The 27,017-nt window shown below is 36.5% G+C and overlaps 1 protein-coding gene across 1 annotated transcript; it reads right to left on the reverse strand.

Annotated features, from left to right (window-relative positions):
* Positions 1-1,361: 1,361 nt before the first annotated feature.
* On the reverse strand, positions 1,362-21,324 carry LOC116585144 (UDP-glucuronosyltransferase 2B31-like). The gene is made up of 6 exons (XM_032334471.1): positions 20,601-21,324; positions 17,037-17,185; positions 15,244-15,375; positions 13,277-13,364; positions 5,978-6,197; positions 1,362-1,866 (listed from the first exon to the last, which is right to left on the reverse strand). Exons 1-6 carry the CDS (start codon positions 21,322-21,324, stop codon positions 1,587-1,589), a joined length of 1,593 nt encoding a protein of 530 aa, XP_032190362.1. The 3' UTR covers positions 1,362-1,586.
* Positions 21,325-27,017: the final 5,693 nt, after the last annotated feature.

The raw sequence follows: 27,017 nt of genomic DNA on the forward strand, positions 1-27,017 counted from the left end.
AAGCTCAGGGCAGTGGCCCATAGCAGAAGACATGTGCCTAGCACACAAGAGATGTACACCAGGTAGCGAATGTACCGTCATCTATGCAATCAGCCACATGCCCCAGTAGCAGACTAGAAATAGCAGCGTCCGGCTAGGTACCATGTAGGGCATTTATGCCTTTGGGTGAACTGAGGCACACAGCCTGGCTGGGGTTGTAAAGACTGGGTTGACTGAGGGCTGCTAGCCATGCAGCACTTTATGGGCCAGGCTGTTCATTCTCTCTATGTCGTAGTCCACAGGGTACAGGGGGCCTGGGCTGGGTTGCCGAGTACCGGAACAGGTCTGGGGGCAGCCAACTCCATGACAGCCCACTACTAGCACGGAGCCCAGCTGAGGCAGCACCTTGTTGTGGGCTTTGGAGCCCCATCCTTCTGGGCCACAAGAACCAGTCATCAGACTCTGGCCACCAGCCTCTGCTTCAGCGGATCAGGTACTCCTCCTAATGGGCCTCTTTGGCCTACAAGCTGATGACTCCCTCCCTGATAGGCATGGCAGCCCCTTCCCTCTCAATGGGAGAGAGTGAAAGTTCAGTAAGTTCCTTTAGGGAGCGTGTCCTCTATTATCCAACCTACAACTGAGACTTTGCATCCATTATCAAAGGGTAGAATGAGCGTGGAAGCCACTAGGTGAATCTTTTTAAAGGACTGTGAGGTAAAGAGAATAAGCTAATGAAACAAAGTCTGTCATAAATAGCTCAATTTTAGTTTTTTTTTTTAAGATTTTACTTATTTAGGAGAGAGAGTATGCCGGAGCAGGGAGAGTGAGAAGCTGAGGGAGATAACCTTCAGCAGACTAGTTGCTAAGCCCAGAGCCCAACTCTGAGGTTAGATCTCTTGATCTCACTGCCCTGAGATCATGACCTTTGCTGAAACCAAGAGTCAGAAGCTTAACCAGTTGAGCAGCTCAGTTTTATAACAGGAAATGGGTAGCTAGTAGATTTCTAAATTCACATACATTCTGCTGGAAAGTGACAAGCTGGATGAAACCCAACCAAGAACTTGCCCTGTTCATAGGTAAGGAGGCTGAGGCTGGATCTTACTGTGGAGAATTAGTGGTCTTCCAAAACAAAATGGGCGAGTAAATCATTTTACACAGTTTTAACTAACTGTCGTTTCTCTAGCAAAGGACAAAACTACAAAATTCTAGCCCCAAATTAAGTTAACATATTCTGATATTTGCACAATAATAGAGATATTGCGAATAGCTTTCATAATATTCTTGTGTCCATACCCAATGTTTGAAACACAGTTAAGATCAATAACTTTTGGAAGGAGATGACTTTTGATTTAGAATAATAAGTTTCAATAAGTACCCATACGGTTTTATTTTTATTTTATTTATTTTTTTCCAGTTTTCCTTTTGGCATGACATTTCTAACTCCTAAATAGGCTTTGAATCCCTTGAAAGCAGATTTTGATCTGAGAAGCTAAGTGGTGAAAAGTCATTTGTCACAGGAGGAAGAAATTTTCTATCACAACTTCTTGCTGGAATAAACTGGATGAGTCCCATTTGTGAGGCATACCAGCTTGAGGCCCCCGATGTAACTACTGCTTTTTTTCCTTCTTCCCTGTTTTTGCAAATTTCCGGTAACAAAGCAGACAACACTGTGTGGTGACAAATATAGCAGCTGCCACACAGGCCAGCAGGAACCCAATCACATCCAGAGAATGGTACTGGAACCAGGTGAGGTCATGGGAGGCCGGCCGCAGGTGTTTGGCTCCTTTGTGGCGCATGACAAACTCTATCCAGAAGAGGGCTCGATCCAAGGGCTTTATAGGCTGATCGTGGTGAATCCTTGATAATCTCATAGCGTTCTCTTTGTATCTAAACAGAAACATAAAGATACCGACATTGAAAGGAAGCTCATTTGCCTAATCGTATAATTCCCATGTAAGGTTTTTGAAAGGGCCATACAAATGGTTCAAAATATATGTCATAGAGTTACAGAAGCCGTATGTTTTTTATTTGGATCCGCACTGGAGATTTGGCATTTAAATTGGAATTTTCCCATCACCAACTATTCTAAGAAGTGAAAATGGAAGTGCAGTGAGGATAGTTTGATCTTTTCTAACAGAGGAAATGCTATGGGCCCTTGTAACAGCTGTAGGTGAGATGGTGGGAATGCTCTTGTAGAATGACCTCATGAAGCAGCAAAGGGAATTGTGTCATGGTAAGTAAAATGCCACCTCACTGGTCTCTGTCTCCACTCTTCTACCCTCTACTCTTTATTTTCCATCATGTAGCCAGTCTGATTTTTGAAACCGATATCAGATCACAGCACTTCCCTGCTCAAAATTTCCATCTGGCTTCTCATTACCTTTAGAATAAAATCCAGCTATGGGTTTTGGACTATAGGATCTTATAGATATGGGTCCCTGGCAACCTCTCCTCTTGTCACTTTGTCCCATGTACACTCTATTGTAGTCATAAAGGCCTGCTAGGAGTTCACTAAAGTTGCCAAACATGTCCTCACTTAAGCACCTTTGCACTTTCTGGCCCCTCTGTCTCTGTGCTGGACACTCTTTCCTGCAACACTCCAAAGCTGCTTCTACATCTTGATAGATGATCAGCTTTGTGTTCCATCTCAGGCTTTTCTGGGCCACACTATCAAAGCACCCTTAGACATTGGGGATGTGTGTGTGTGTGCATGCATGCATGTGCTACTCTTTGAAACCTAGAATTTTGAAATATATTTTCCGTAATAACATTTAAATATATAACATAAGAAAAATGCACATAGTCTTAACTGAATAGCTCATAAATTCAAAATTAGCTAGATTATTATTGTGAAGTGGATATAATAATACACCTACTACGAAGATATTGATATGGGGTATCACATGTTATCTAGGAGGATCCCATCTTCTCTGACCCTTTTAGTCATCATAGATTAGCCTTTATTATTTATGTATCAGAATAACAAGATAACACTCATTTCCTTTTGTCTTTTGTCTAATAGTTGTCGGTTAATTCTATTACTGTATAGTATTCCATTGTTTGGCAATACCACAGAGTATTTCTTCATTTAACGATCAGTGGACATTTGTGTTAACAATTTTTTAGCCGTTATTACTAAAGCTTTCATAAAAATCTTGTGTATTTCTTTAGATTTACATGTTCATACAGTTGTGTTAGTATATAATGTGAAAGTGGAATAGCTGAGAAGAAGGTTATTTAGGGTTGTGATTTTTTATTGACTGAATTATGTAGAAGTATATTGCTTAATTTCCAAAATTTAGAGATGTTTCCATTATCTTTCTTTTTGACAATTTCTAAGTGACTTCCAGTAAGGCTGGACAGTATACTGCTGATGATTTATATTTTCCAAATTTACTCTTGGTATATAGCCCAGCATATGGTTAATTCCAGTATCTATTCCATCCTTGAAATATATGTATTCTCTGTTGTGTTGTATATTATGATGTATATGTATGTGGGATAGGTTATATTTCAAATTGAATCCTTTAAACATGTAGGAATTAAGTCATTCCATCATCTTTCTGTCCCTCCATCTTTCCTTTCTTCCTTTCTTCTTTCTTTCTTTTTTGTCTTCTTTTTCTATGTTATTGAGAAAGATGTTTGAAAACTCAATATTATGACTGTAGAGTTGTGTGTTTGTTCTTTTGTTTGTGTCTGCTGCATTTTGATATTTTCATAGTAGGTGTCACCAGCTACTAATTTGTGTTGTTTTGACAGATCAGTCTATGTATCGTTATGAAATATGTATCTTTATTTTTATTAGTGATTCTGGAGTACTGTGTCTGATAGTCGCATAGGCACAACATCTTTCTACATGGTTACTGCTAAAATAGATCATTTTCTATATTTGTATTTAAAATCCTCTTCTACATTTCTGTTTGAACATGTCTTATAAACAGTATATAGTTTTCAAAATTCATTCTGACAATCTTTGTCTTTAAATTATGTAATCTGTTAAAGTTTAATAAATGTGCTGGCATATTTATATTTTTACCTACAGTCTTATTCTCTTTTTTCTGTTCTATTTCCCCAACCTGCCATATATTTCTTTTTCTTCCTTCCTTATCTATTTAAATTATTTTATTAATTCATTGTTCTACCATTTTCTTCTTGATAACACATTTTCGCTATTTCTTTAGATGATACCCTCCTAATATATATTTTTTTAATTTTTTATTTCTTTTCAGCAAAACAGTATTCATTGTTTTTGCACCACACCCAGTGCTCCATGCAATCCATGCCCTCTCTAAAACCCACCACCTGGTTCCTCCTAATATAATATTAATACTGATAGTAGTAACAAATACCGAATTCGTGGTTGCTATGCTAATAATACATAATAATAATACAAATACCCACGCATTATTTTCCTGTGTAATATAGAAAATTTCTTTATTTGTCTCACCATCTTTAAAAAGTTTTCTATTTAAAGGATACAATCAAGAAAGTGAAAAATCAAGGCAACCAGAATGGAAGAAGACATTAATAAATCATGTATCTGTTAATGTGTTATATTCATAACACATAACAAATTCTTTAATAAGGTGAGACAAATAATAAAATTTAAAAATTATCAAAGAATTGGAATAGACATTTCTCTAAAGAGGACACGTGGATGGCAATTGGTATATGAAAAGATGCTTAATAACTTGGGCTCTAAGGGAAATGCTAATCAAGAGCACAAGGAGAGACCACTTCACACTCACTGGGATGTCTACAATGAAACAGATGATAGGGGCACCTGGGTGGCTCAGTGGGTTAAGCCTCTGCCTTCAGCTCAGGTCGTGATCTCGGGGTTCTGGGATCGCGACCCACATCAGGCTCCCTGCTGAGCAGGAAGCCTGCTTACCTCCCTCTCTCTGCCTGCCTCTAAGCCTACTTGTGATCTCTGCCTATCAAATAAATAAGTAAATAAATCTTTAAAAAGCCCCAAACCAGATGATAACAAGTGTTGGTAATGATGTGGAGAACTTGGATCTCCCATACTCAGCTGGTGGAAATGTAAAATGGTGCATCTCCTTTGGATACCAATTTGGCAGTTCCTTACAGAGTTAACATATGATCAGCAATTCTAGAATTCCAAAAATTTCCTTTCATTTCCAAAAGAAGTAACAAATTTTGTTCATACATAACATATGTAGTAATATTTATGATTCCTAAATGTGGAAATAACCAAAATGTTCATGAACTGATGGATGAATAAATAGATTGTAATTTATCCATACCATAGAATATTATTCATCAATGCAAAACTACCACATCAGTGAAACTTGAAACTCGAAACATGCCAAGTGAAAGAAGCCACATGCAATAGGGCCATAATTTTATGATTCCATTTATATGAAATATCCAGAATACAATTAGTAGAGCCAGAAAGTAGATTGTTTACTTAAGGCAAGAGGAATGGGAAATGACTTCTAAGTCATATGCAATTCCTTTTTGGGTTAATGAAAATGTCCCAAACTTAGATTATAGTCATGGCTTCATAATTCTGTAACATAGTACATATGTTTGATTTTTTGTACCTTAAATATTATGGTACATAAACCACATACTATAAAATATATTAAAATAAAAATAAAAATTAATTCTTGGGCAAAAAGTTTTATAGTTTTGGATATTCTTGGTACTGAATTGAAAGTTATTTTACATAACTGAAAAGTCTTCATTCTTTCATTTTAGGAATTCTATCATATTTTTAAATATGTGTCCTTACAATTCCATATATAACTTTTGCATTTGCTCATATAGAAAATTGTTGCAGCCCATTAAATCAATGGGGTTAAAAAGCAACTTTGCAATAAATGTCTGGTTGAAAATAAAGGTAAGTTTAAGATCAGTTATACATATTAATATTTCAAAATTAGCTTCTTAAATACATGATGAAATGCATAGTCATCATTAATAGAAGAACCTATCTCTAAATACTATTAATGAAAAAAAATATAATACTCACGAAGGGTTATTAATGACCATCCTCAATGCATTGAGCAAATCTGTACTAGACAGTGTGTGGAAATCCAGACTGACAGCTGCTCCCTTGGCCTTCATGTGAGCAAGGTTATCAGGTTGATCCGCAAACAAGGGAATGCCCACCATTGGAATCCCATGATGGATCGCCTCATAGATGCCATTGGTTCCACCATGAGTTACAAAGGCTTTGGTTTTTGGATGACCTAGGATTGGATGAATCTCAGCACATTAGTAATTATAATTCTTAGGAAAAAAAGGAGAGGTTAGCAACATAAGGCACATAGTACAATACATATGAAATAGCATTAAAACGTCTTTTAGATCTCAGAGCAAGAAGAGCAAAAATCTGCTGGAGAAGTCAGTGAAAATTGGTGTGGTAGTTGTAACTTGAAAAATGGTTACAAGACGGCTGAACAGACAGATTGAAAAGGAAAATTCTGGATAAAGAATAGCATGTGCAAAAAGAAAGAAGAGAAAAGAAAAGGAGGTGGCATATTAGAATATATTCTCTTAAAGAGTAAAGCCACTGAATTTAACATGTAGAGTGTCAAGGCAACAGGAAGTATGATAGTGGTGGTTCAAATCAGGGGAAAGACTGCACTTTATCATGAAATGTGTTATGACTTCATGAAAAAGATTATGGTGTTTTCCTGGAGAAAGTGTAGAGTCACTGGTCATAATTTTTCACTAGCACTGAATAGTCATGTAGAATGAGAAAAGATAGGAATAAAGTGGGAGAATTAGGAGCCAAAGTGATGATCCATTTCATTACTAAAAATTTATTGGGAGAGGCAAGATGGTTCAAGAGTAAGGGACCTCATTTCATCTTGTCCCAGAATTTAGGCAGTAACTATCAAACCTTTCTGACCACCTATGAATTCAACTTGAGATGTAAGAGTAGAATTACTGAAATTCTACAAATAGAAAATTGGGCACTTTTTGCAAGGTGGGAGGTGCAGCAAAATGAATCTGAGAGTATATTCGGAAGATAGATGGTAGGGGGAGGGAGTGTCCACAAGCTGGCTACCAGAAAGTGATTTAGCCCTGGGAGCAAATTCAGACTCTTTAGAAGTCTGTTCCAGGGAGAGATGTCCCTGCCTGAAAGGTGCTCAGGTGGCAAAGTGGGGCAGAATCCTAGGTGGGACAGTGTGGTCTCAGGATCCCTGCCATCACAGAAAGAACAGGGGTGCCTGAGCTGCAGAATTCCCAATCCATTAGAGGAGAGAAACCAGTTATGTTCAGTGAGACAGAGAGGGGGCTCTCAGCTCAGTTTGCCATAAGCTGCAAACTGCACCATGATCAGGTGACCATTCTCCGTGTGGGGGGCCTCCAAAGGGCAGAAATGTGATGACCCTCCCCTTTCCCTGGGAGGATCAGTGTGGGTGCACACCACACGGGTCTGCAGTTTGGCACACACAGACCTGAAAACTGCTTATCCCTGAAGTTTTGCTGAAGAGAAGGGGCTGTGATCTTTCAGCTCCAGGGCCGGAGACTGGCATGCAGCCATTTTTATTTTCATCCTCCAAAGAGAGAGAGAGGGTCTTCAGTGAACAAAAGCCACATAGAGCAATCAGAAAGCTGACACAGCCCAGCCCCTGGCAAGGTATTGTGGATCTGCCCAGGTAAAGATACCTGAGAATCAGTGCATCTGGCCCTTCCCCTAGAAGACCAGTGGAAACAACAGGGAACAACCAGTTTTTGGAGCACAGAGGACTATAAGACTCCAGCACCGGGAGAAAATATATATAGAATTCAGTTTTTCATCATTTAACTCTCAGTATAAAATCTCTTGTTCTTTTATTTTTTTTTTTCCTTTTCAACTGGTTTTTTACTTTATTTTTTTAAAATATTGTGTATATGTGTGTGAGAGAGAGAATGAGCAGGGAAATCGCAGGGGGAACTAGAGAGAAAAGCAGTTTCCATGCTGAGGAGGGAGCCGGATGCAGGGCTTGATCTCAAAACCTGGAAATCATGACCTGAGCCAAAGCCAATAGCTGAAGAGGCTGAGCCACCCAGGCATGCCGGCTGGTTTCTTATTTTATCAATTCTTTGTTTTTAAGCATTTTTTAAATTTCATTTTTAAATTTGCATTTTATAGATTTATTCTTCATTTTTGGCTTCCTTGCACTGTTTCTGTTTTATTTTTGTGTTTACATGAGTTTTTCTTTCTTTAAAATTTTGGGATTTAGTGTCTTCCAACAGACCAAAATACACCCAGAACCAAGGTGATCACCATGTTTTGTCCACCTGAGAGATTATAATCTCTCTCCCTACCCCCCCGCTTTTTAAAAAAATTTCTGAGCTCTCTGGATTTGTCTAGTGTGTGTTTCATTTGATTCGTGGTTGATCTTTTTTGTTTTGTTGTCTCATTCTTCCATTCTTCTTTGGTTAAAATGACTAGAAGGAGGAAATCACAACAAAAGAAAGAACCATAGGTGATACTCTCTGCCACAGATATAATCAAAATGGATATTAGTAAAATGCCAGAGCTGGAATTCAAGATAATGATTATAAAGTCTAAGTTGGCTTGAAAAAAAGCCTAAAACACACTAGAGAATCTCTTAGTGCAGAAATAAAATCTAATCAGGCTTAAATTAAAAATACTTTAACTGAGATGCTATCTAAAATAAATGTTCTTACAGCTAAGGTAAATGAGGCAGAAGAGAGTCAGTGACATAGAGGACAAGATGATGAAAAGGAAGGAAGGAAGGAAGCCAGAGAAAAGCAAGAAAAACAACTAATGGACCCAGAGGGTGGGGGAGATTTGATAAATCAGTGATCCTATGAAGCAAAATAATATTAGAGTTTTTGGGGTCTTAGAGGAAGAGGAAGAAAGGTCCATGAGGCATATTTGAGCAAATCATGGCTGAGAATTTCCCTAATCTGAGGAAGGAAACAGGCTTTCAAGTCCAGGAGGCACAGAGAACCCCCCTGAAAATCAAGAAAAGTAGGTCAACACCTTGACACATAACAATAAAACTTGCAAATCTCAGAGACAAAAAGAAAATTTTGAAAGCAGCTTCGGGCAAGAGGTCCATAACCTTCAAAAGCAGAGATATTAGACTCAGAGCAGACCTATCCACAGAGATCTGGCTTGCCAGAGAAGACTGGCATGTAATATTTAGTGTGCTAAATAAAAAAAAATATAAATCAAGAATACTTTATCCAGCAAGGCTGTCATTCAAAATAGGGAGAGAAAAAGCTTCCAGGACAAACAAATTCAAATAATTTCTGATCATTTTACCAGCTCTTAAAGTAATATTAAAGGAGATTCTTTAAGTGAAGAGAGAGTCCAAAAGTAACAGACCAGAAAGGAACAGAGACAATCTACAGAATCTGTGACTTTACAGATAATACAATAACACTAAGCTCATATCTTTCAATAGTTATTATGAATGTAAATGGGCTAAATGGACTAACTGAAAGACACAGGGTATCAGAATACATAAAAAAAGCAAGACACATCGATATGCTGTCTGCAAGAGACACATTTTTGACTCAAAGGCACTTCCAGATTAAAAGTGAGGGGGTAGAAAAACATTTTTCATCCTAATGGGTATCAAAAGAAAGCTGGGTTGGCAATCCTCATATCAGAAAAATCAGATTTTAAACCAAAGTCTGGTTTGGGATGAAACCCCAAGGATGAAAGGGATGAAGAGAGACACTATCTCATAATTAAAGGGTCTTTCCAATAAGAAGATCTAACAATTATAAATATGTATGCTTCTAACTTGGGAGCAGTGATTTATATAAATATATTAATAAACAAATTAAAGTAACACCTTGATAGTAATACAATAATAGGGAATTTCAATATTTCACTCACTATAATGGACATCTAAGTGAAGATCAACAAGGAAACAAGGGCTTTGGATGACACAGAGGGCCAGATGGGCTTCACAGATATATACAAAGCATTCCATCTAAAGCAACAGGATACACATTCTTCTCAAGTGCACATGGAATATTTTCCAGAGTAGATCACATACTGGGTCACATATTGTTTTTCAACCCATACCCAGAGCTTGGGATTATCCCCGGCATATTTTCAGAGCATGATGCTTTGAACTTGAACTCAATTACGAGAGGATGGTTGGAAGGAACTCAAACATTTGAAGGTAAAAGAGTATCTTCCTAAAGAATGAATGGGTCAACCAGGAAATAAAAGAAGAATTAAAAGTTTCATGGAAACCAATGAAAATGATAACACAACTGTTCAAAACCTTTAGGATGCAGCATAGACGATCCTAAGAGGGAAGTACATAGCAATGCAAACCTTTTTCAAAAAAAAATTAGAAAGGTCTTGGGCGCCTGGGTGGCTCAGTGGGTTAAAGCCTCTGCCTTCAGCTCAGGTCGTGATCCCAGGGTCCTGGGATTGAGCCCCGCATCGGGCTCTCTGCTCCGCAGGGAGCCTGCTTCCTCCTCTCTCTCTGCCTGCCTCTCTGCCTACCTGTGATCTCTGTCTGTCAAAAAAATAAATAAAATCTTAGAAAAAAAAATTAGAAAGGTCTTAACTACACAAGTTAACTTTAAAAAAGCTGGAGGAAGAACAGCAAATAAACCTTACACCAAGCAGAAGAAAAAATACTAACGATTAGGACACAAATCAACAAAATAGAAACCTAAAGAGTAGAGCAGATCAATGAAACTGGAAGCTTGTTCTTTCAAAGAGTTAATTACATCAATAAATCCCTAGCCACATTATCAAAAAGAAAGAGAAAGGAATGAAAGAGGAGAGATCATGAATGAAAGAGGAGAGATCATGCTCAACACCAAGGAAATACAAATAATTTTAAGTACATATGATGAGCAGCTATTTGCCAACAAATTAGGCAATCTGGAAGAAATGGCCACATTTCTGGAAATGTATAACCTACTAAAACTGAAACAAGAAGAAATAGAAAATGTGAACACACTGATAACCAGGAAGGACACTGAAGTAGTAAGAAAAAATCTCCTAACCAACAAGAGACGAGAGCTGATGGCTTCCCAGAGGAATTCTACCAGACATTTAAAGAAGAAATAATACCTATTCTTCTGAAGCTGTTACAAAAAATAGAAATGGAAGGAAAACTTCTGAACTCATTTTATGAGGCCAGCATTAACTTGATCTCCAAACCAAAGGCCCTACCAAAAAGAATTACAGAGCAATACACCTGATGAACATGGATGCAAAATTTCTCAGCAAGATACTAGCCAATAAGATCCAACAGTGCCTTAAAAGGATTATTCACCACAATGAAGTGAGATTTACTCCTCTGCTGCAAGGGCTGTTTGCACTCACAAACCAATCATTGCAATACATCACATTAATAAAAGAAAGGGCAAGAACCATATATGTCCCTCTCTATTGATGTAGAAAAATCATTTGACAAAACACAGCATGTTTCTTGATTAAAACTCTCCACAGTGTAGACATAAAGGAAACCTACCTCAATATCATAAAAGCCATCTATGAAAAGCCCACAGTGAATATCATTCTCAATGGGGGGAAAACAGAGCTTTTCCTCTAAGGTCAGAAATATGACAGGGATGCCCACTCTCACCATTTTTGTTCAACATAGTACTGGAAGTCCTAGCCTCAGCAGTCAGACAACAAAAAGAAAATAAAATGCATTCAAATTGGCAAAGAAGAAGTCAGACTCTCACTCTTTGCTGATGACATGATACCTTATGTGGAAAACCCCAAACACTCTATCCCCAAATTTCTGGAACTGATGCAGGAATTCAGCCACGTGGCAGGAAATAAAATCAATGCACAGAGATCCGTTGCATTTCTATACACTAACAATGAGACAGAAGAAAGAGAAATTTTGGGGTCTATCCTATTTAAAATTGCACCCCAAACCATAAGATACATTGGAATAAACCTAACCAAAGATGTAAGGGATCTGTACACTAAAAATTACAGAATACTTGTGAAAGAATTTGATTTGAGGAATACACAAAGAAGTGAAAAAATATTCCATGCCCATGGATTGGAAGAATAAATGTTGTTAAAAGTCTATGGTACGCAGAACAATCTACACATTCAGTGCAATCCCGACCAAAATATCATCAACAATTTTCAAAGAGCTGTTACAGATAATCCTAAAATTTGTATGGTTCCAGAAAAGACCCCAAATATTGAAAAAAAAATGTTGAGAGAGGAATGTTGAAAGGAATGTTGAAAAAAGGAATGTTGAAAAAGAAATCCAAAGTTGGTGGCATCACAATTATGGACTTCAAGCTCTATTACAAAACTGTAATCATGAAGACAGAATGGTATTGGCACAAAAACAGATACTTAGATCAATGGAAAAGAATAGAGAACCCAAAAATGAACCCTAAACTTTATGGTCCAGTAATCTTTGACAAAACAGGAAAGAATATTCAATGAAAAAAGGACAGTCTCTTCAATTGATTGTGCTAGGAAAATTGGACAGCCACATGTAGAAGAATGAAACTGGACTATTTCTTACATCATGCACAAAGATAAACTCTGAAGGAGCACTGCTATAAACCCCAGTGTTTATAGCAGCAATGTCCGCAATAGCCAATCTGTAGAAAGAGCTGAGATATCCATGGACAATGAGTGGATAAAGATAAAGTGGTATATTAATTCAATGGAATATTACTTAGCCATCATAAAGGTTGAATACCTACCATTTACACTGACATGGATGGAACTGGAGGGTATTATGCTGAATGAAATAAGTCAGTCAGAGAAAGACAATAATCTTATGCTTTCACCCATATGTGGAATATAAGAAACAGCACAGAGGATCAAAGGGGAAGGAGGGAAAACAGAATGGAAAGAAATCATACAGGGAGACAAACCTATGGTGTACTATAGTTTACCCTTATAGGGAGCAAACCAAGGGTTGCTGGAGGGGAGGTAGCTGGGGGATGGGGTAATTGGGTGATGGACATTAGGGAGGGCATTTGATGTGGTAAGCACTGGGTGTTACATGCAATTGATAAATTATTGAACAGTACAACTGAAACTAATGATGCACTCTATGTTGGCTATTTGCATTTAAATTAAAAATTAGAAAATTATGCTTGAGAAGTAATTACACCTGAAATAGGGATACTTTGATTCTAGTCATAAGGAATGTGGCTGTGTGTAATAACATCCCGTATCTGATCTTTTTCCCCCCGAGCACGGCAAAATAAATGTAATGAAGTTAAGTTTTGTTTTTGAATTTTTCAATAATGAATGCTCAATAAATTTATTTCTTGGGAACTCTTATCATTTTGTTTAGCATTACGTTTAATTCAGTGTTTTCCAGAGTCTTACCAAGAAGGTCATTCTGGGGGATCCAGTCATACAGCCGAGTATTTGGTCCTAAGTTGTCTGGTTTCTTGCCAGCAAATCTCCATAGAACCTGTTAAAGAAAATCCCTTATTTCATGAGTTGAAACTTTGAAGTTATAGCACATTAGAATTTTAAAGAAATTAAGAGATAATCTAGCTAGACCCCTTTCACTAACTGATAAGTAATAGGACAAAAATATTATAAATACCCACATTTTTTACTTTTTTTTACATTCAATCAAGTATGAATGTAATCAAGATGTTTCACACATAGAGATTAGACAAATGAGATTAATGTGACAAATATAAGTATTTAAGAATTTTTTAGGTAGTTATTACAATTCTAGTGCAAACAATCAGAAATTACTAAGTTCTACACATTCACTTTGTTTTATCTATTGTAACCGCTATCAGCTTCCAATGTAATATTACCTATTTATTTCTTTAAAATGTTACAGGAGGGAGTTCATGTATATCCACTTGTTCCATATGTTATTTTACTAGAGTTTTACATCTTTTGATATACAAAAAAGCTAAGTATGCAATCTGTTGTTTGTGAGAAATAAATATTTCTGCTTACCAGCAATTTATTAATATGAATAACTTCTCTTAGTACCTATAATTTCTTTTACATTACTAATTTTTAGACACTACATCCAAGAAAAAGGTAATTTTTTACATGAATCTAGATTATTATTACTATTTCTTGGTTTGGAAATTCTTTAAATGTTACAAAGAAGAGCCTATTGGAACTTCAGAAATAACAGTGCAGTTGTTGAAAAACATCCCAAACTGTGATGATGATACATTTTATTTAACTGATTCTTAACACTTCATAGATGCAGTACAAAACATTGATAGCATGAATTAATATGAGTTCTATACCCAAGCAATTTCCATTCCCAGTACCAAAATAGATTTGTTTTAGAACTCCCCAGCAATCCACATAAACTGGATGATGGTTTACATTGGTTAACATATATTTGTTATGTGAATGTTCAAGTAACATTAGATATTAAGTGAACATTAGCATAAAAAGAAACTATATCAGTAAACCAAAAAGTAGTTCACACATACCCAAATACTCCAGGTGCTTTCTATATACTGGAAAATAATTTATTACTATATTTTACATAGAAAGAGGCATCTGAAACTTTCCCTTCCTAGGCTTGTTTCTGGTTGACTCCTTAATATATTTCCATTTCCTTCCTTAATCAGGTGGAGTTACTATTCTGGCAAGTTAAAGTCCTTTTGGAACCACTATTACTAAGCACAGGGTCACCTTGAAGGTGTGGACTCATCTCCTCCCTTTTCATTTATTTTACTCTTTTACTCTTAGCCGGGTCCACTCCACCAGTCATGTCAGTTTTCCTCTTTCCCTGAATCATCTAGGCTGGACGATTGCCAAAACATAGCTTGGTGTGCCCTGGGCATCCTTTCTCTGAAGAGCATACTGAGTTGGCTTTTCTCGAAAAGCTAGTGGAAGGAAAAGTAACCTGGATTATCCAGCAAGCATAAACTGCATGAAGCTTTTCAGACTTTTATAGTTCCTGGTTAACATAACTGTTGAAATTTAACTCCTTTCAGAGAACATCTATGCGTTTTTCAGTGCCCTTGAAAATCCTTTAAGGAAAAGGAGTGAATGACAGGACAAAATTGGTGATTTCTGCATCTGCCCATGATACATTATAATAGCAAATGTTACACTGTATCGCCTAAATATATTCCTCCTAAATATCTTTCTTTCTGATCTCAGTGTTAATGCCAAAGTTATTGTCAAAACACCTTCTGTACTACTTTACCATCTGCCATGTATATTTTGCTCATCTCTGAGATAAATTGGAGCTATCATCATGGTTTCCATGTCATGAAGGAAAGGGCAAACAAACTCTTGACACAGTTTAACAGACTCATTAAGTAGTTGTATAGGATTAAGTTACTTTATCTAACCTTTTGTGGAATCTGTGCAAGGGCTGATGCAATCACATTGGCTTTTTCCTCTGGCAGGTTAGTGATCATAGACCCTAGTGTAAACACCACAATACCATTTTCTCCAGAGCTCTGGACAAACTCTTCCATTTCCTGTGAAGAAAGAATTTGTTCCATTACAAAAGAGGAACACCACAGCAAACACTATTAAACAAATTTCTACAGGGGTGCCTGGGTGGCTCAGTTAAGTATCTGACTCTTGATTTTACCTCAGGTCATGATCTCAGGGTTGTAAGGTTGAGCCCTGGGTCTGGCTCTACACTCAGTGGAGAATATGCTGGGTCTTCTGTCTCTCCCTCTTCTCCCCTCCCCTATCCCCCATCTCTCTCTCTCAAATAAATAAATCTTAAAAAAAAAAATCTGCAAACGGCAAAAGAGAGATACCAAATAGTATCAGGAATTTTAGAGTAATGTCTGTTTTTATCTTTAAATTGTGGTGAAATACACAAAAAATTGACCATTTTAACTATTCCTGGGCATGTAGTCAATAATATCTATATTTACACTGCTGGGTAACAAATCACCAGAATTTTTCATCTTGATAAACTGAAATTCTGTGCTCATTATATAACAATTCCCCATTCCCTCCTTCACCATCTTTAGCAACCATCATTATACTTTGTATTTCTATGAATCTGACTAATCTACATACCTCCTATCAGTGGAATCATACCATATGTGTCTTTTTGTGATTACCCCCTTTCACTTTCTGTAACATCCTGAAGCTTTTCCACCACAGAGTATGTGTTAGACGTCTCTTCTGTTTTGTGACTAATATTCCATAGTGTGTAAATACATTATATTTATGGATTTATCTGTTCTGGACACTTGTGTTAGACTGAACAGAACATTTGCTAGTTTTACCTCAGGATTCAGACTTTGAGAAAGTTACCATACACACTTAAACATTTTGTAATCAAAATTGGTATTAGGTTAACCCTCAAATAAGATCTTAGTTTCATCTTATTACCAATAAAAAGGTGGACAACAAGATTTTGAAAAGACCATAAAATCATTCAGTAAGGGATGCTTGTTTTTCTTATGTCTTAAAGGTAAAGTATCATCTTAAAACATATTACCTTATTGCTTTCTTTCATAAAGTACCATCATATACACTAACAGAATTATTTTGCAATTTTATACTATGAATATTTTTCAGCTCTAAGTGGATGAAATTATTTGGTCCTTATTAAATATGCAGGATTTGTGGTACTTATTATATACAAAATGCAGTTTTTTCTGTGCTCATTTTGTCAGTCAGCTATTATGTTCCCCCAAAGATCCTTTTTTTTTTTTTAAAGATTTTATTTATTTGTTTGTCAGAGGGAGAGAGCACAAGCAGACAGAGTGACAGGCAGAGGGAGAAGCAGGCTCCCTGCTGAGCAAGGAGACCAGTATGGGTGTCTATACCAGGACCCTAGGATAATGACCTGAGCAGAAGGCAGCCCCTTATCTGACTGAGCCACCCAGGCATCCCTCTCCCAATGTTCTTTACTGAGTTTTTGTCTAGCCTTGATATGTGGCAGAAAACATATGTTCTCATCATTAAGCAAATCCATTAATGCTCTAATATGTCAAGCCTTGGTATCTCAAATGAGGAATTGTGTAAATGTTGGAGTGACAGCAAGTGAACATTGGATTTGACTCCAGATATTGTTTGAACACACAGACATTGTTGAGGAATGATATTTCTAAGTAAAATACTGGTTAAATGCCTCCGAGCAAATAAAACAAAAGAGACAGGAATCACTTACCTTAGGCAGGGGTTTGGCAGGTTTACAGTGGAGTCCTCCAACAAACTCAACATTTGGTAGCAATGGGCGAGGAAATTCAATATCCCAGTAGGTTCGAATGAGCCATATTTGAGCCTTTCCCCTTAACTCAGATAATGTAGTGGGTCTTCCTGAAGGGGGAAAAAAGCAAAACAAACATCACATTAGTAAGAGAAAGGAGAAAAATCATATGATCATTTCCATGTATGCAGAAAAAGTATTTGACAAGGTACACATACATTCATGATAAAAACTCTCAACAATGTTGATTTAGAGGGAACACACCTCAACAAAATAAAGGCCTTATACGGAAAACCCACAGTGAACATCATATTCAATGGGGAGCAGCTTAGAGATTTACTCTAAAGTCAGGAACAAGACAAGGACATCCACTCTTACGAGTTTTATTCAATGCAGTACTATATGTTCTGGCTATTGCAATCAGACAACAAAAGGAAATAAAATCCACTCTAATTGATAAGCAAGAAGCAAAACTTTCACTATTTGCAGATGACAAGATATTATAGAAAACCCTAAAGAAATAGTTAGTATCCAAAATATATAAAGAAGTTATACAACTCAATACCCCAAAACCAAATAATCCAATTTAAAAAATGGATAGAAGTCATGAACACACATTTCTCCAAAGAAGGCATACACCTGGCCAACAGACACATGAAAAGATGCTCAACACCACTCATCATCAGGGAAATGCAAATCAAAACTCCAATGAGATATCACCTCACATCTTTCAGAATGGCTAAAATCAAAGCCACAAGAAACAAGTGTGGAGGTTTCTCAAAAAGTTAAAAATAGAAGTACCTTATGATTCAGCAATTGCACTATTAGGTATTTACCCAAAGCATACAAAAATACTTATTCAAAGGGATACATGTACCCCAATGTTTACAGCAGCATTATCTACAGTAGCCAAATTATGGAAACAGCTTAAGTGTTCATCAGCTGATCAATGGCTACAGAAGAAGTGGTATATTCATACAATGAATATTACTCAGCCATAAAAAAAGAATGAGTTCTTAAAGCACCCAGCTGGCTCAGTTGGTTAAGCATCCAACTCTTGGTTTTGGCTCAGGTCCTGATCTAGTGGTTGTGGGATAGAGCCCCAAGTGGGGCTCTGTGCTCAGTGTGGAGTATACTTCAGATTCTCCCTCTCTCTTTCTTCCACTCTCTCTCTCTCTCAAGGAAAGAAATTAAATATTTTTTTAATAAATGAAATCTCACAATTTGCAGTGACATGGATGTAGCTAGAGACTATTATGCTAAGTAAAATAAGTCAGTCAGAGAAAGGCAAATACCATATGATTTCACTCATATGCGGAATTTAAGAAACGAAACAAAGGAGCAAAAGACAAAGATAGAGAGAGACAAACCAAGAAAAAGACTCTCAACTATAAAGAACAAACTGTTAAGAGGGGCAGTGGGTAAGTGGATGGTTTCAATAGATGATGAGGGATTAAGGAGGGCACTTCTGACGGGCACAGAGTGATGTCCAGAGTTGTTGAATAACTATATTGTACACCCGAGACTAATATAACACTCTCAGTTAACTATACTGTAATTAAAATTAAAACAATGCAAAATAAAATTAAATAAATAAATAAGTAAAAAAACCCTACAGCAAACAATAGGGAGTGGAAATGAGGTAATGGTAATCGTAATGGTAATGTAATGTGAATATACTAGGGAATTTTCTGAAAGGAATTTGGAAAAATTTAGTTAAAAATGTTTAAAAGTATTTGTAGTTTGATAATAGAACACATATATGATACAAACATCTATAATGATGCAAATATATATTTACATATTTATATATGTTTTTCATATGTATATATGAAAGACAAAGTGTAAGTCTTATTTCTAATATCACAGTAGTGCATTCACAATCATAAACAATTATTAAACCTAAGCCACTATCAAATTAAACATACATTTATTTCCTTTGATATGCTGCAAATCTAATAGATGTAAATGTAAACAATTATTTGAGCTCCCCAATCAATTAAGCAATGGAAACACCTTCCTCAGAGTACTCAGTCTCATTTCTATAATTTAGCAAGTTATTACCTTGATTGTAGATTTTCCAAGAAAACTATGAGATTTTAAAGTACGGCTTGACTCCTTGTACTTACCATTGCACTTGGTTCACATTAGAAGCATAATAATATCTGTGTATTAAATAATATTTGCAAATAACAGCTGGAATATTTTCATCAAGTATGGAAATAGATATGTGCACTATTAATTTTGACTAATTTTTTCCTTAATGCAGTAACATATGTGAACTATTAATGTGTTGTGCTCCCTTCAACAAGATTTTAGGCCTTTAAAGCATGATTTATAAGCCCTGGTGAAAGAATTTGTCTTCATTAGAAACTTCTAGCACAGGATCCCGAGTCTGGGATAGAGCCAATATTTCTTCCAGTTATGAAGCAATCTTTCAGGTAATATGACAAAACATTTTTATTTTTAATTTAAAAAGGGAAACAAGTGGAAATAATATTCTTAATACTCTATAGACAGTTGTACGAGAAAAATGTGACTCCTCAATTAACATCTCTGCTTTCATCAAGATAGTGAAATTTCTAATGTATTTTTTAAAAAAGATTTTATCTGTTTTACAGATAGAGAGAGCAGAAGCAAGGGAAGAGGCAGGCAGAGCAAGAGAGAGGAACAGGCTCCCTGCTGAGAGAGAGCCCAATTCAGGGCTCAATCCGAGGACCCTGGGATCATGACCTGAGCTGAAGGCAGATGCTTAAACAACTGAGCCACCCACGAACCCCTCTAATTCCTTTTTTTTTTTAAATGGGAAAAGTAAAGTAAAATGGATATGTAAGAAATAGGCACAGCAAAGAGAATTTCGAAGGCAGTGAAACTACTCTGATATAATAGTGGTGTATACATATCATTATAAATTTGCTAAAACCTATAGAATATACACTACCAAAAGTGAACTCCACTATAAATTATAGACTTTGGATGGATAATAACGTGTCAGTGTGGGTTCATCAGTTGTAACAAATGTACCACTCTGGTGGGGGATGCTGATAATGGGGAACCTTATGCATGTGTGGGGGCAAGGGTTATCTGGGAAATCTTGACTCCATGTGCTGTCATTTAAAATTATTCTAAAAAGTAAAGCATATCAAAAGTAATATTTTCAACCTGTATTTAATAAATAACAAAGGAGGTTTAAAACACGTTATCCAGAAAGATTTAAAAAAAATTAAATCATTACAAACAAACACACAATGAATAGATATGTAATTGCTTCAAGAAATCCTTAGTGCTTTAATTTGTGGTTATTGAATTCCTGGAGTGTAATGTACTCAATAATGGATGACATGGTTGGAACTGGTCCTGTCATATAAAAGTGTTTCCATAATATTTGTGAGACTGGAAGATCATTTTATATTATCCTTTCATCATTTCATTTATAAAAGACAAATTCCTCTGACTTAATACAAACTCACCTTCCTAGGCACTAGGAATTAAGACTTCATGCTACCAATTAGAAACATGACTTACCTAGTACTTCACTGTAAAACTGATCCCAACTCTTCTCATTAAATGTTTGGAACCAAAAGTCAAAATAAAGCACATATATCATGTTTTTTACTCTTTCCATGAATGTCATTTGATCACTTAATTCTGACAAAATAACAGGCACATAGGACGGAGGAAAAGAAAGTCGTCCACTTTGCTTTTCAAATTCATAGCCAGGAGAGAAGCGAAGACTGTACACTAACGGTATTTTAAGTAGCTCAGCCAGCAGCTCACCACAGGGTCCAACGGTGTCTGCAAGAATGATGTCAAACCTCGATTCTTGTAGTTTGGTCATGAGCTTCCTGTTCAAAACTACATCTTCACAGAGCTTTTGAATACAGTCAGAATATTGCCACAAAATTTCTTGCATTTGTGAAAAATATGTCCAAAATGTGTCTCTTGGCAAGTTATATATCCACATATTGAGCATTTTGCTGAAAAAATCCATAAAATCATCTTTAAGTATGGATGCAGGGAAAATCTCATATTTGATAGCAGATGATTCATTTGGATTAACAAGAATGGAAGCTGAAGATGTCAGAACAGTAACTTCATGACCTCTCTGGACAAGTTCATCGAGCATTGTCTTTATATTGATCCAGTGGCTATATTCTGTGGGCCACACTAGCACCTTTCCACAACTCCCAGAGCTGAAGTAACAATTGAGCTGTAGCAGCAGCAGAACAGAAATCCACTGTGTAGACATCCTGGTGGAATTCAATGCTTCTTTTCAAATTATTGTTTCCTTGTCCCATTGCTTGTATTTATAGTCAAGGAGAAATCACTCAATAAGTTAAAGTATAACTCTTACATTTCAAAGTAAACAGATTATGTGAACAGTCAGATTATTTGGATGGCAAATGGAAAAAGGTAAAGGCAGATGATTTCATCTGTACACAAATGTGTTTAGTATTTGTTGATGCTTATAAGTTCTATCATCTGGCTTAGAGCCAATGACCTAACATGTGCAAGTCACCCGTCTTATGTAATATATTTTGGAAGAATGTCAGTGCCAGTGGTGAGAGGTCACTGTCTGCAGTCCCAGTGACGGAAGAATTAAAGTTATTTTACAGGTGAATATTATTTCTTGGATATGATGGTTCAAGAGATTTTTGTTTTGTTTTGTTCATAAAAATTTGGTTGACATGTAATTCATATGCTATATAATTGTCAGATTTTAAGTGTACAATTCAGTGGTTCATAGTATATTCACAGAATTGTGTGACCACTATGATGATCAATTTTTGAGCACTTTTGTCACCCCAAATGGGAACTTTAACCTCTAATGAAATGCATTTTCTGTATCTCTCAGCCTTAGTCAATATTTTATCTACTTTTTGTCATATTTACCATCTGTTCTGTGCATTTCATATAAATGAAATTATGCAACATGTTGTCTTTTGTGACTGGCTCCCTTAATTAGCATAATCTTTTATGTTAGGAATTTGTTTTCTGACTTTATTGAGATATCATTATTATAACATTGTGCATGTTTAAGGTGTACAACATGCTGACCTGCTTCACTTATATACTGTGAAATGTTTGCACCACAGGATTATTTAACACATCCAACACCTCATGATTTTGTGTGTGTGTGTGTGTGTGTGTGTGTGTGTGTGTGTGTGTGCGCGTGTGTGGGTGGGTGGTGAGGGCTTTTTAAAAATCTTTTTTTATTACTTTTTTTAAAGCATAGTTAACACACAATGTTACATTAGTCTCAGGTTACGAAATAGTGACTCAGCAAGTCTATCTGCTATGCTATTCTCACAAGTGTAGATTCCATTTGTCAGTACACAGCTATTACAATAACTTTGATTATATTCCTTATGTTATACCTTTTATCCTCCTGACATTCATTTAATAACTGGAAGCCTGTATCTCCCACTCTCCTTACCCATTTTCCTTTCCTTCTCTTTTTTTTTTTTTTTTTTTTTTTTTTTTTTTTTTTTTTTTAAGCAACCATCATTTCTCTGTATTGATGAGTCTTTCTGTTTTTGTTCTTTTTCTTCTTCTTTTTTTTTTTAGGTTCCATATGTAAGTGGTAACATATGATATTTGTCTTTCTCCCTCTGACTTACTTCTTTTAGCGTGATACTCTTACAGTCTGTCCATGTTATCACAAATGGTAAGTTAACTTTTTTTTACAGTGGAATAATATTGCATTGTCTACATATACTACATCTTCTTTAAATATTGATTTATTAACAGACACTTGGGTTGCTTCCATATGCTGGCTATGGCAAATAATGCTACAGTAAACATGGGGTGCATATACCTTTTTGAATTAGTGTTTTTGTTTTCTTTAAGTAAATGCCCAGTAGTGGAATCACTGGATCATATGTTATTTTTTTTCCTTTTCCTCTAGCTTTACTGTAATAATACAGTATATAATACATAGCACATTCAAAGTACGTGGAGTTTTTTTATGTGCCCCCCTTTATTTCTCCTCCTCCTCCTCTTCCTTCTTCTCCTTCCTCCTCTGAAGAAGTTTCCTTGTCCAATGTGGGGCTTGAACTCATGACCCTGAGATCAAGAGCTGCATGCTTTACTGACTGAGCCAGCCAGGCATCCCTTCCTCTCTGTCTTCTTTGGGAAATGTCCATTCAGATCCTTTGCCCATGGTTTAATGGGATTATTTCATTTCTTGGTGTTGCATTGTATAAGTTCTTTACATATTTTGGACATTAACCCCTTATTGGGCATATCATTTGTGGATATCGTCTCTCATTCTGTTACTTGCTTTTTTGGTTTGCTGATGCTTTTCTACACTGTGAAAAAACTTATTTTGGTATAGTCCCAATAGTTTATTTTTGCTTTTGTTTCCCTTGCTTGATGAGATATTAGAGAAGAATGTCACTGCAAACAATGTCAGAGAAATTGATGCCTTTATTTTCTTTTAGTAGCTTTATGATTTCATGTCACACATTTAGGTCTTCAATCCATTTTGAGCTTATTTTTGTGTATGGTATAAGAAAGTGGTCCAGTTTTATTTTTTTACATGTATCTGTACAGTTTTTTCAGCACCATTAATTGAAAGGACTCTTTTCCCCATCATTTCGTCTCCATGCCTTTTAGATTAACTGACCATATAAGTGTGGGTTTCTATCTGAGCTCTCTATTCTGTTACACTTATTTTTGTGTCTGTTTTTGTGCCAGAACCATGCTGTTTTGATTAGTATAGTTTGTAGTATATCTTAAAATCTTAAAATGTGGGATTGTGATACATCCAGCTTTGTTCTTCTCTCTCAGAATTGCTTTGGTGATTTGGGGTCTTTTGTGGTTCCATACAAATTTTAGTATTCTTTTATTTCTATAAAATATGCTATTGGTGGTATGATAGAGATTGCTTTGACTCTGTAGATTGCTTTGAGTAGTATGGACACTTTAAAATTATTACCTCTTCTAATCTGTGATATTGAATGTTTTTCCTTTTGGTTGTGCAATTTTTAATTTCTTTTATACATTTTTTATTAACATATAATGTATTATTTCCCACAGGGTTATAGGCTTGCACATTTCACAGCATTCACGGTAGCACATACCCTCCCCAAAGTCCATAATCCAGCCACCCTATCTCTACCTCTCCACCCTCTAGCATCCCTCAATTTGTTTCCTGATCCCATCTTACTTCAGTTTTTCCTTCACTGCCCACCCCAAATGCCCAAACTTTTCTCTCAAATTCCTCAGATCATAGAGGTCACATGATTATTGTCTTTCTCTGATTGACTTATTTTGCTTAGTATAATACCCTTTAGTTCCATCCACGTCATTGCAAATGGCAAGATTTTGTTTCTTTTGATGGCTGGATAGTATTCCATTGTGTATGTGTGTTTGTGTGTGTGTGTGTGTGTGTGTGTGTGTGTGTGTGTGTGTGTGTGTATTTATATATATATATCACATCTTCTTTATCCGTTCAACTGTTGATGGATATCTAAGTTCTTTCCATAGTTTGACTATTGTGGATATTGCTGCTATAAGCATTCAGGTGCACATGCCCCACTGGATCACTACATTTGTATCTTAAGGGTAAACACCCATTAGTGCTATTGCTGGGTCATAGGGTAGCTGTATTTTCAACTTTTTGAAGAAACTGCATACTGTTTTCCAGAGTGGATGCATCAGCTTGTTTTCTCACCAACAGTGTAGAAGGGTTCCCCTTTCTCCACATCCTTACCAGTGTCTGTTGTTTCCTGACTTGTTGATTTTAGTCCTTCTGACTGGTGTGAGGTGATATCTCACTGTGTTTTTGATTTGTATTTCCCTTGATGCAGAGTGTGTTGAGCACTATTTTATGTGACATTTGGCCATCTGGATGAACACTTTGTAGAAATGTCTGATCATGTCCTCTGCCCATTTCTTGATTGGATTCTTTATTCTTTGAGTGTTGAGTTTGATAAGTTCTTTGTAGATATTCAAAACAAACCCTTTATCTGATATGTGATTTGCAAATACATTCTCCCATTCTGTTGGTTGTCTTTTGGTTTTATTGACTGTTTCCTTGCCTCTGGAAAAGCTTTTTTAAAAAATATTTTTAATTTTTTTATAAACATATAATGTATTATTAGCCCCAGAGGTACAGGTCTGTGAATCGCCCAGTTTACACACTTCACAGCACTCACCATAGCCCATACCCACCCCAATCTCCATAACCCTATGACCCTCTCCCTACCCCCCTCCCCTCAGCAACCCTCAGTTTGTTTTGTGAGATTAAGAGTGTCTTATGGTTTGGGTCCCTCCTGATCCCATCTTGGTTCATTATTCTTTTCCTAACCCCCCCAAGCCCCCCATGTTGCATCTCCACTTCCTCATCAGGGAGATCATATGACAGTTGCCTTTCTCTGATTAAGTTATTTTGTTAAGCATAATACCCTCTAGTTCCATCCACATCATCAAAATGGCAAGATTTCGTTTCTTTTGATGGCTGCATAGTATTTCATTGCTTATATACATACCACATCTTCTTTATTCATCCATCTTTTGATGGACATCTAGGTTCTTTCCATAGTTTGGCTATTGTGGACATTGCTGCTATAAACATTAGGGTGCACGAACCCTTTCGGATCACTACGTTTGTATCTTTAGGGTAAATACCCAGTAGTGCAATTGCTGTATCATAAGGTAGCTCTATTTTCAACTTTTTGAGGAACCTCCATGCTGTTTTCCAGAGTGGTTGCACCAACTTACATTCCCACAGAAAGTGTAGGAGCATTCCCCTTTCTCCGCATCCTCGCCAGCATCTGTCATTTCCTGACTTGTTGATTTTAGCCATTCTGTCTGGTGTGAGGTGGTATCTCATTGTGGTTTTGATTTGGATTTCCCTGATGCCGAGTGATATGGAGCATTTTTTCATGTGTCTGTTGGCCATCTGGATGTCTTCTTTGCAGAAATGTCTGTTCATGTCCTCTGCCCTTTTCTTGATTGGATTATTTGTTCTTTGGGTGTTGAGTTTGCTAAGCTCTTTATAGATTTTGGATACTAGCCTTTTATCTGATATATCATTTGCAAATATCTTCTCGCATTCTGTCAGTTGTTTTTTGGTTTTGTTGACTGTTTCCTTTGCTGTGCAAAAGCTTTTGATCTTGATGAAATCCCAATAGCTCATTTTTGCCCTTGCTTCCCTTGTCTTTGGCGATCTTCCTAGTAAGAAGTTGTTGTGGCTGAGGTCCAAAAGGTTGCTGCCCATGTTCTCCTCAAGGATTTTGATGGATTCCTTTTTCACATTGAGGTCCTTCATCCATTTTGTGTCTATTTTTGTGTGTGGTGTAAGGAAATGGTCCAGTTTTATTCTTGGGCATGTGGCTGTCCAATTTTCCCAACACCATTTGTTGAAGAGGCTGTCCTTATTCCATTGAACGTTCTTTCCTGCTTTTTCGAAGATTAGTTGGCAATAGAGTTGAGGGTCTATTTCTGGGATCTCTATTCTGTTCCACTGATCTATGTGTCTGTTTTTGTGCCAGTACCATGCTGTCTTGATGATGACAGCTTTGTAATAGAGCTCGAAGTTCGGAATTGTCATGCCACCAACTTTGGCTTTCTTTTTCAATATTCCTTTGGCCATTTGAGGTCTTTTCTGGTTCCATATAAATTTTAGCATTATTTGTTCTATTTCTTTGAAAAAAAAAATGGATGGGATTTTGATAGGGATAACATTAAATGTGTAGATTGCTTTAGATAGCATAGATAATTTCACAGTATTTGTTCTTCAAATCCAGGAGCATGGAACATTTTTCTATTTCTTTGTGTCTTCCACAATTTGTTTCATGAGTACTTTATAGTTTCCTGAGTATAGAGTCTTTGCCTCTTTGGTTAGGTTTATTCCTAGGTATCTTATGGTTTGGGGTGCAATTATTAATGGGATTGATGCCATAATTTCTCTTTCTTCTGTCTTGTTTTTGGTGT

The sequence above is a fragment of the Mustela erminea genome, chromosome 2 (assembly GCF_009829155.1).
Source record: "Mustela erminea isolate mMusErm1 chromosome 2, mMusErm1.Pri, whole genome shotgun sequence".
NCBI lineage: Eukaryota > Metazoa > Chordata > Mammalia > Carnivora > Mustelidae > Mustela > Mustela erminea.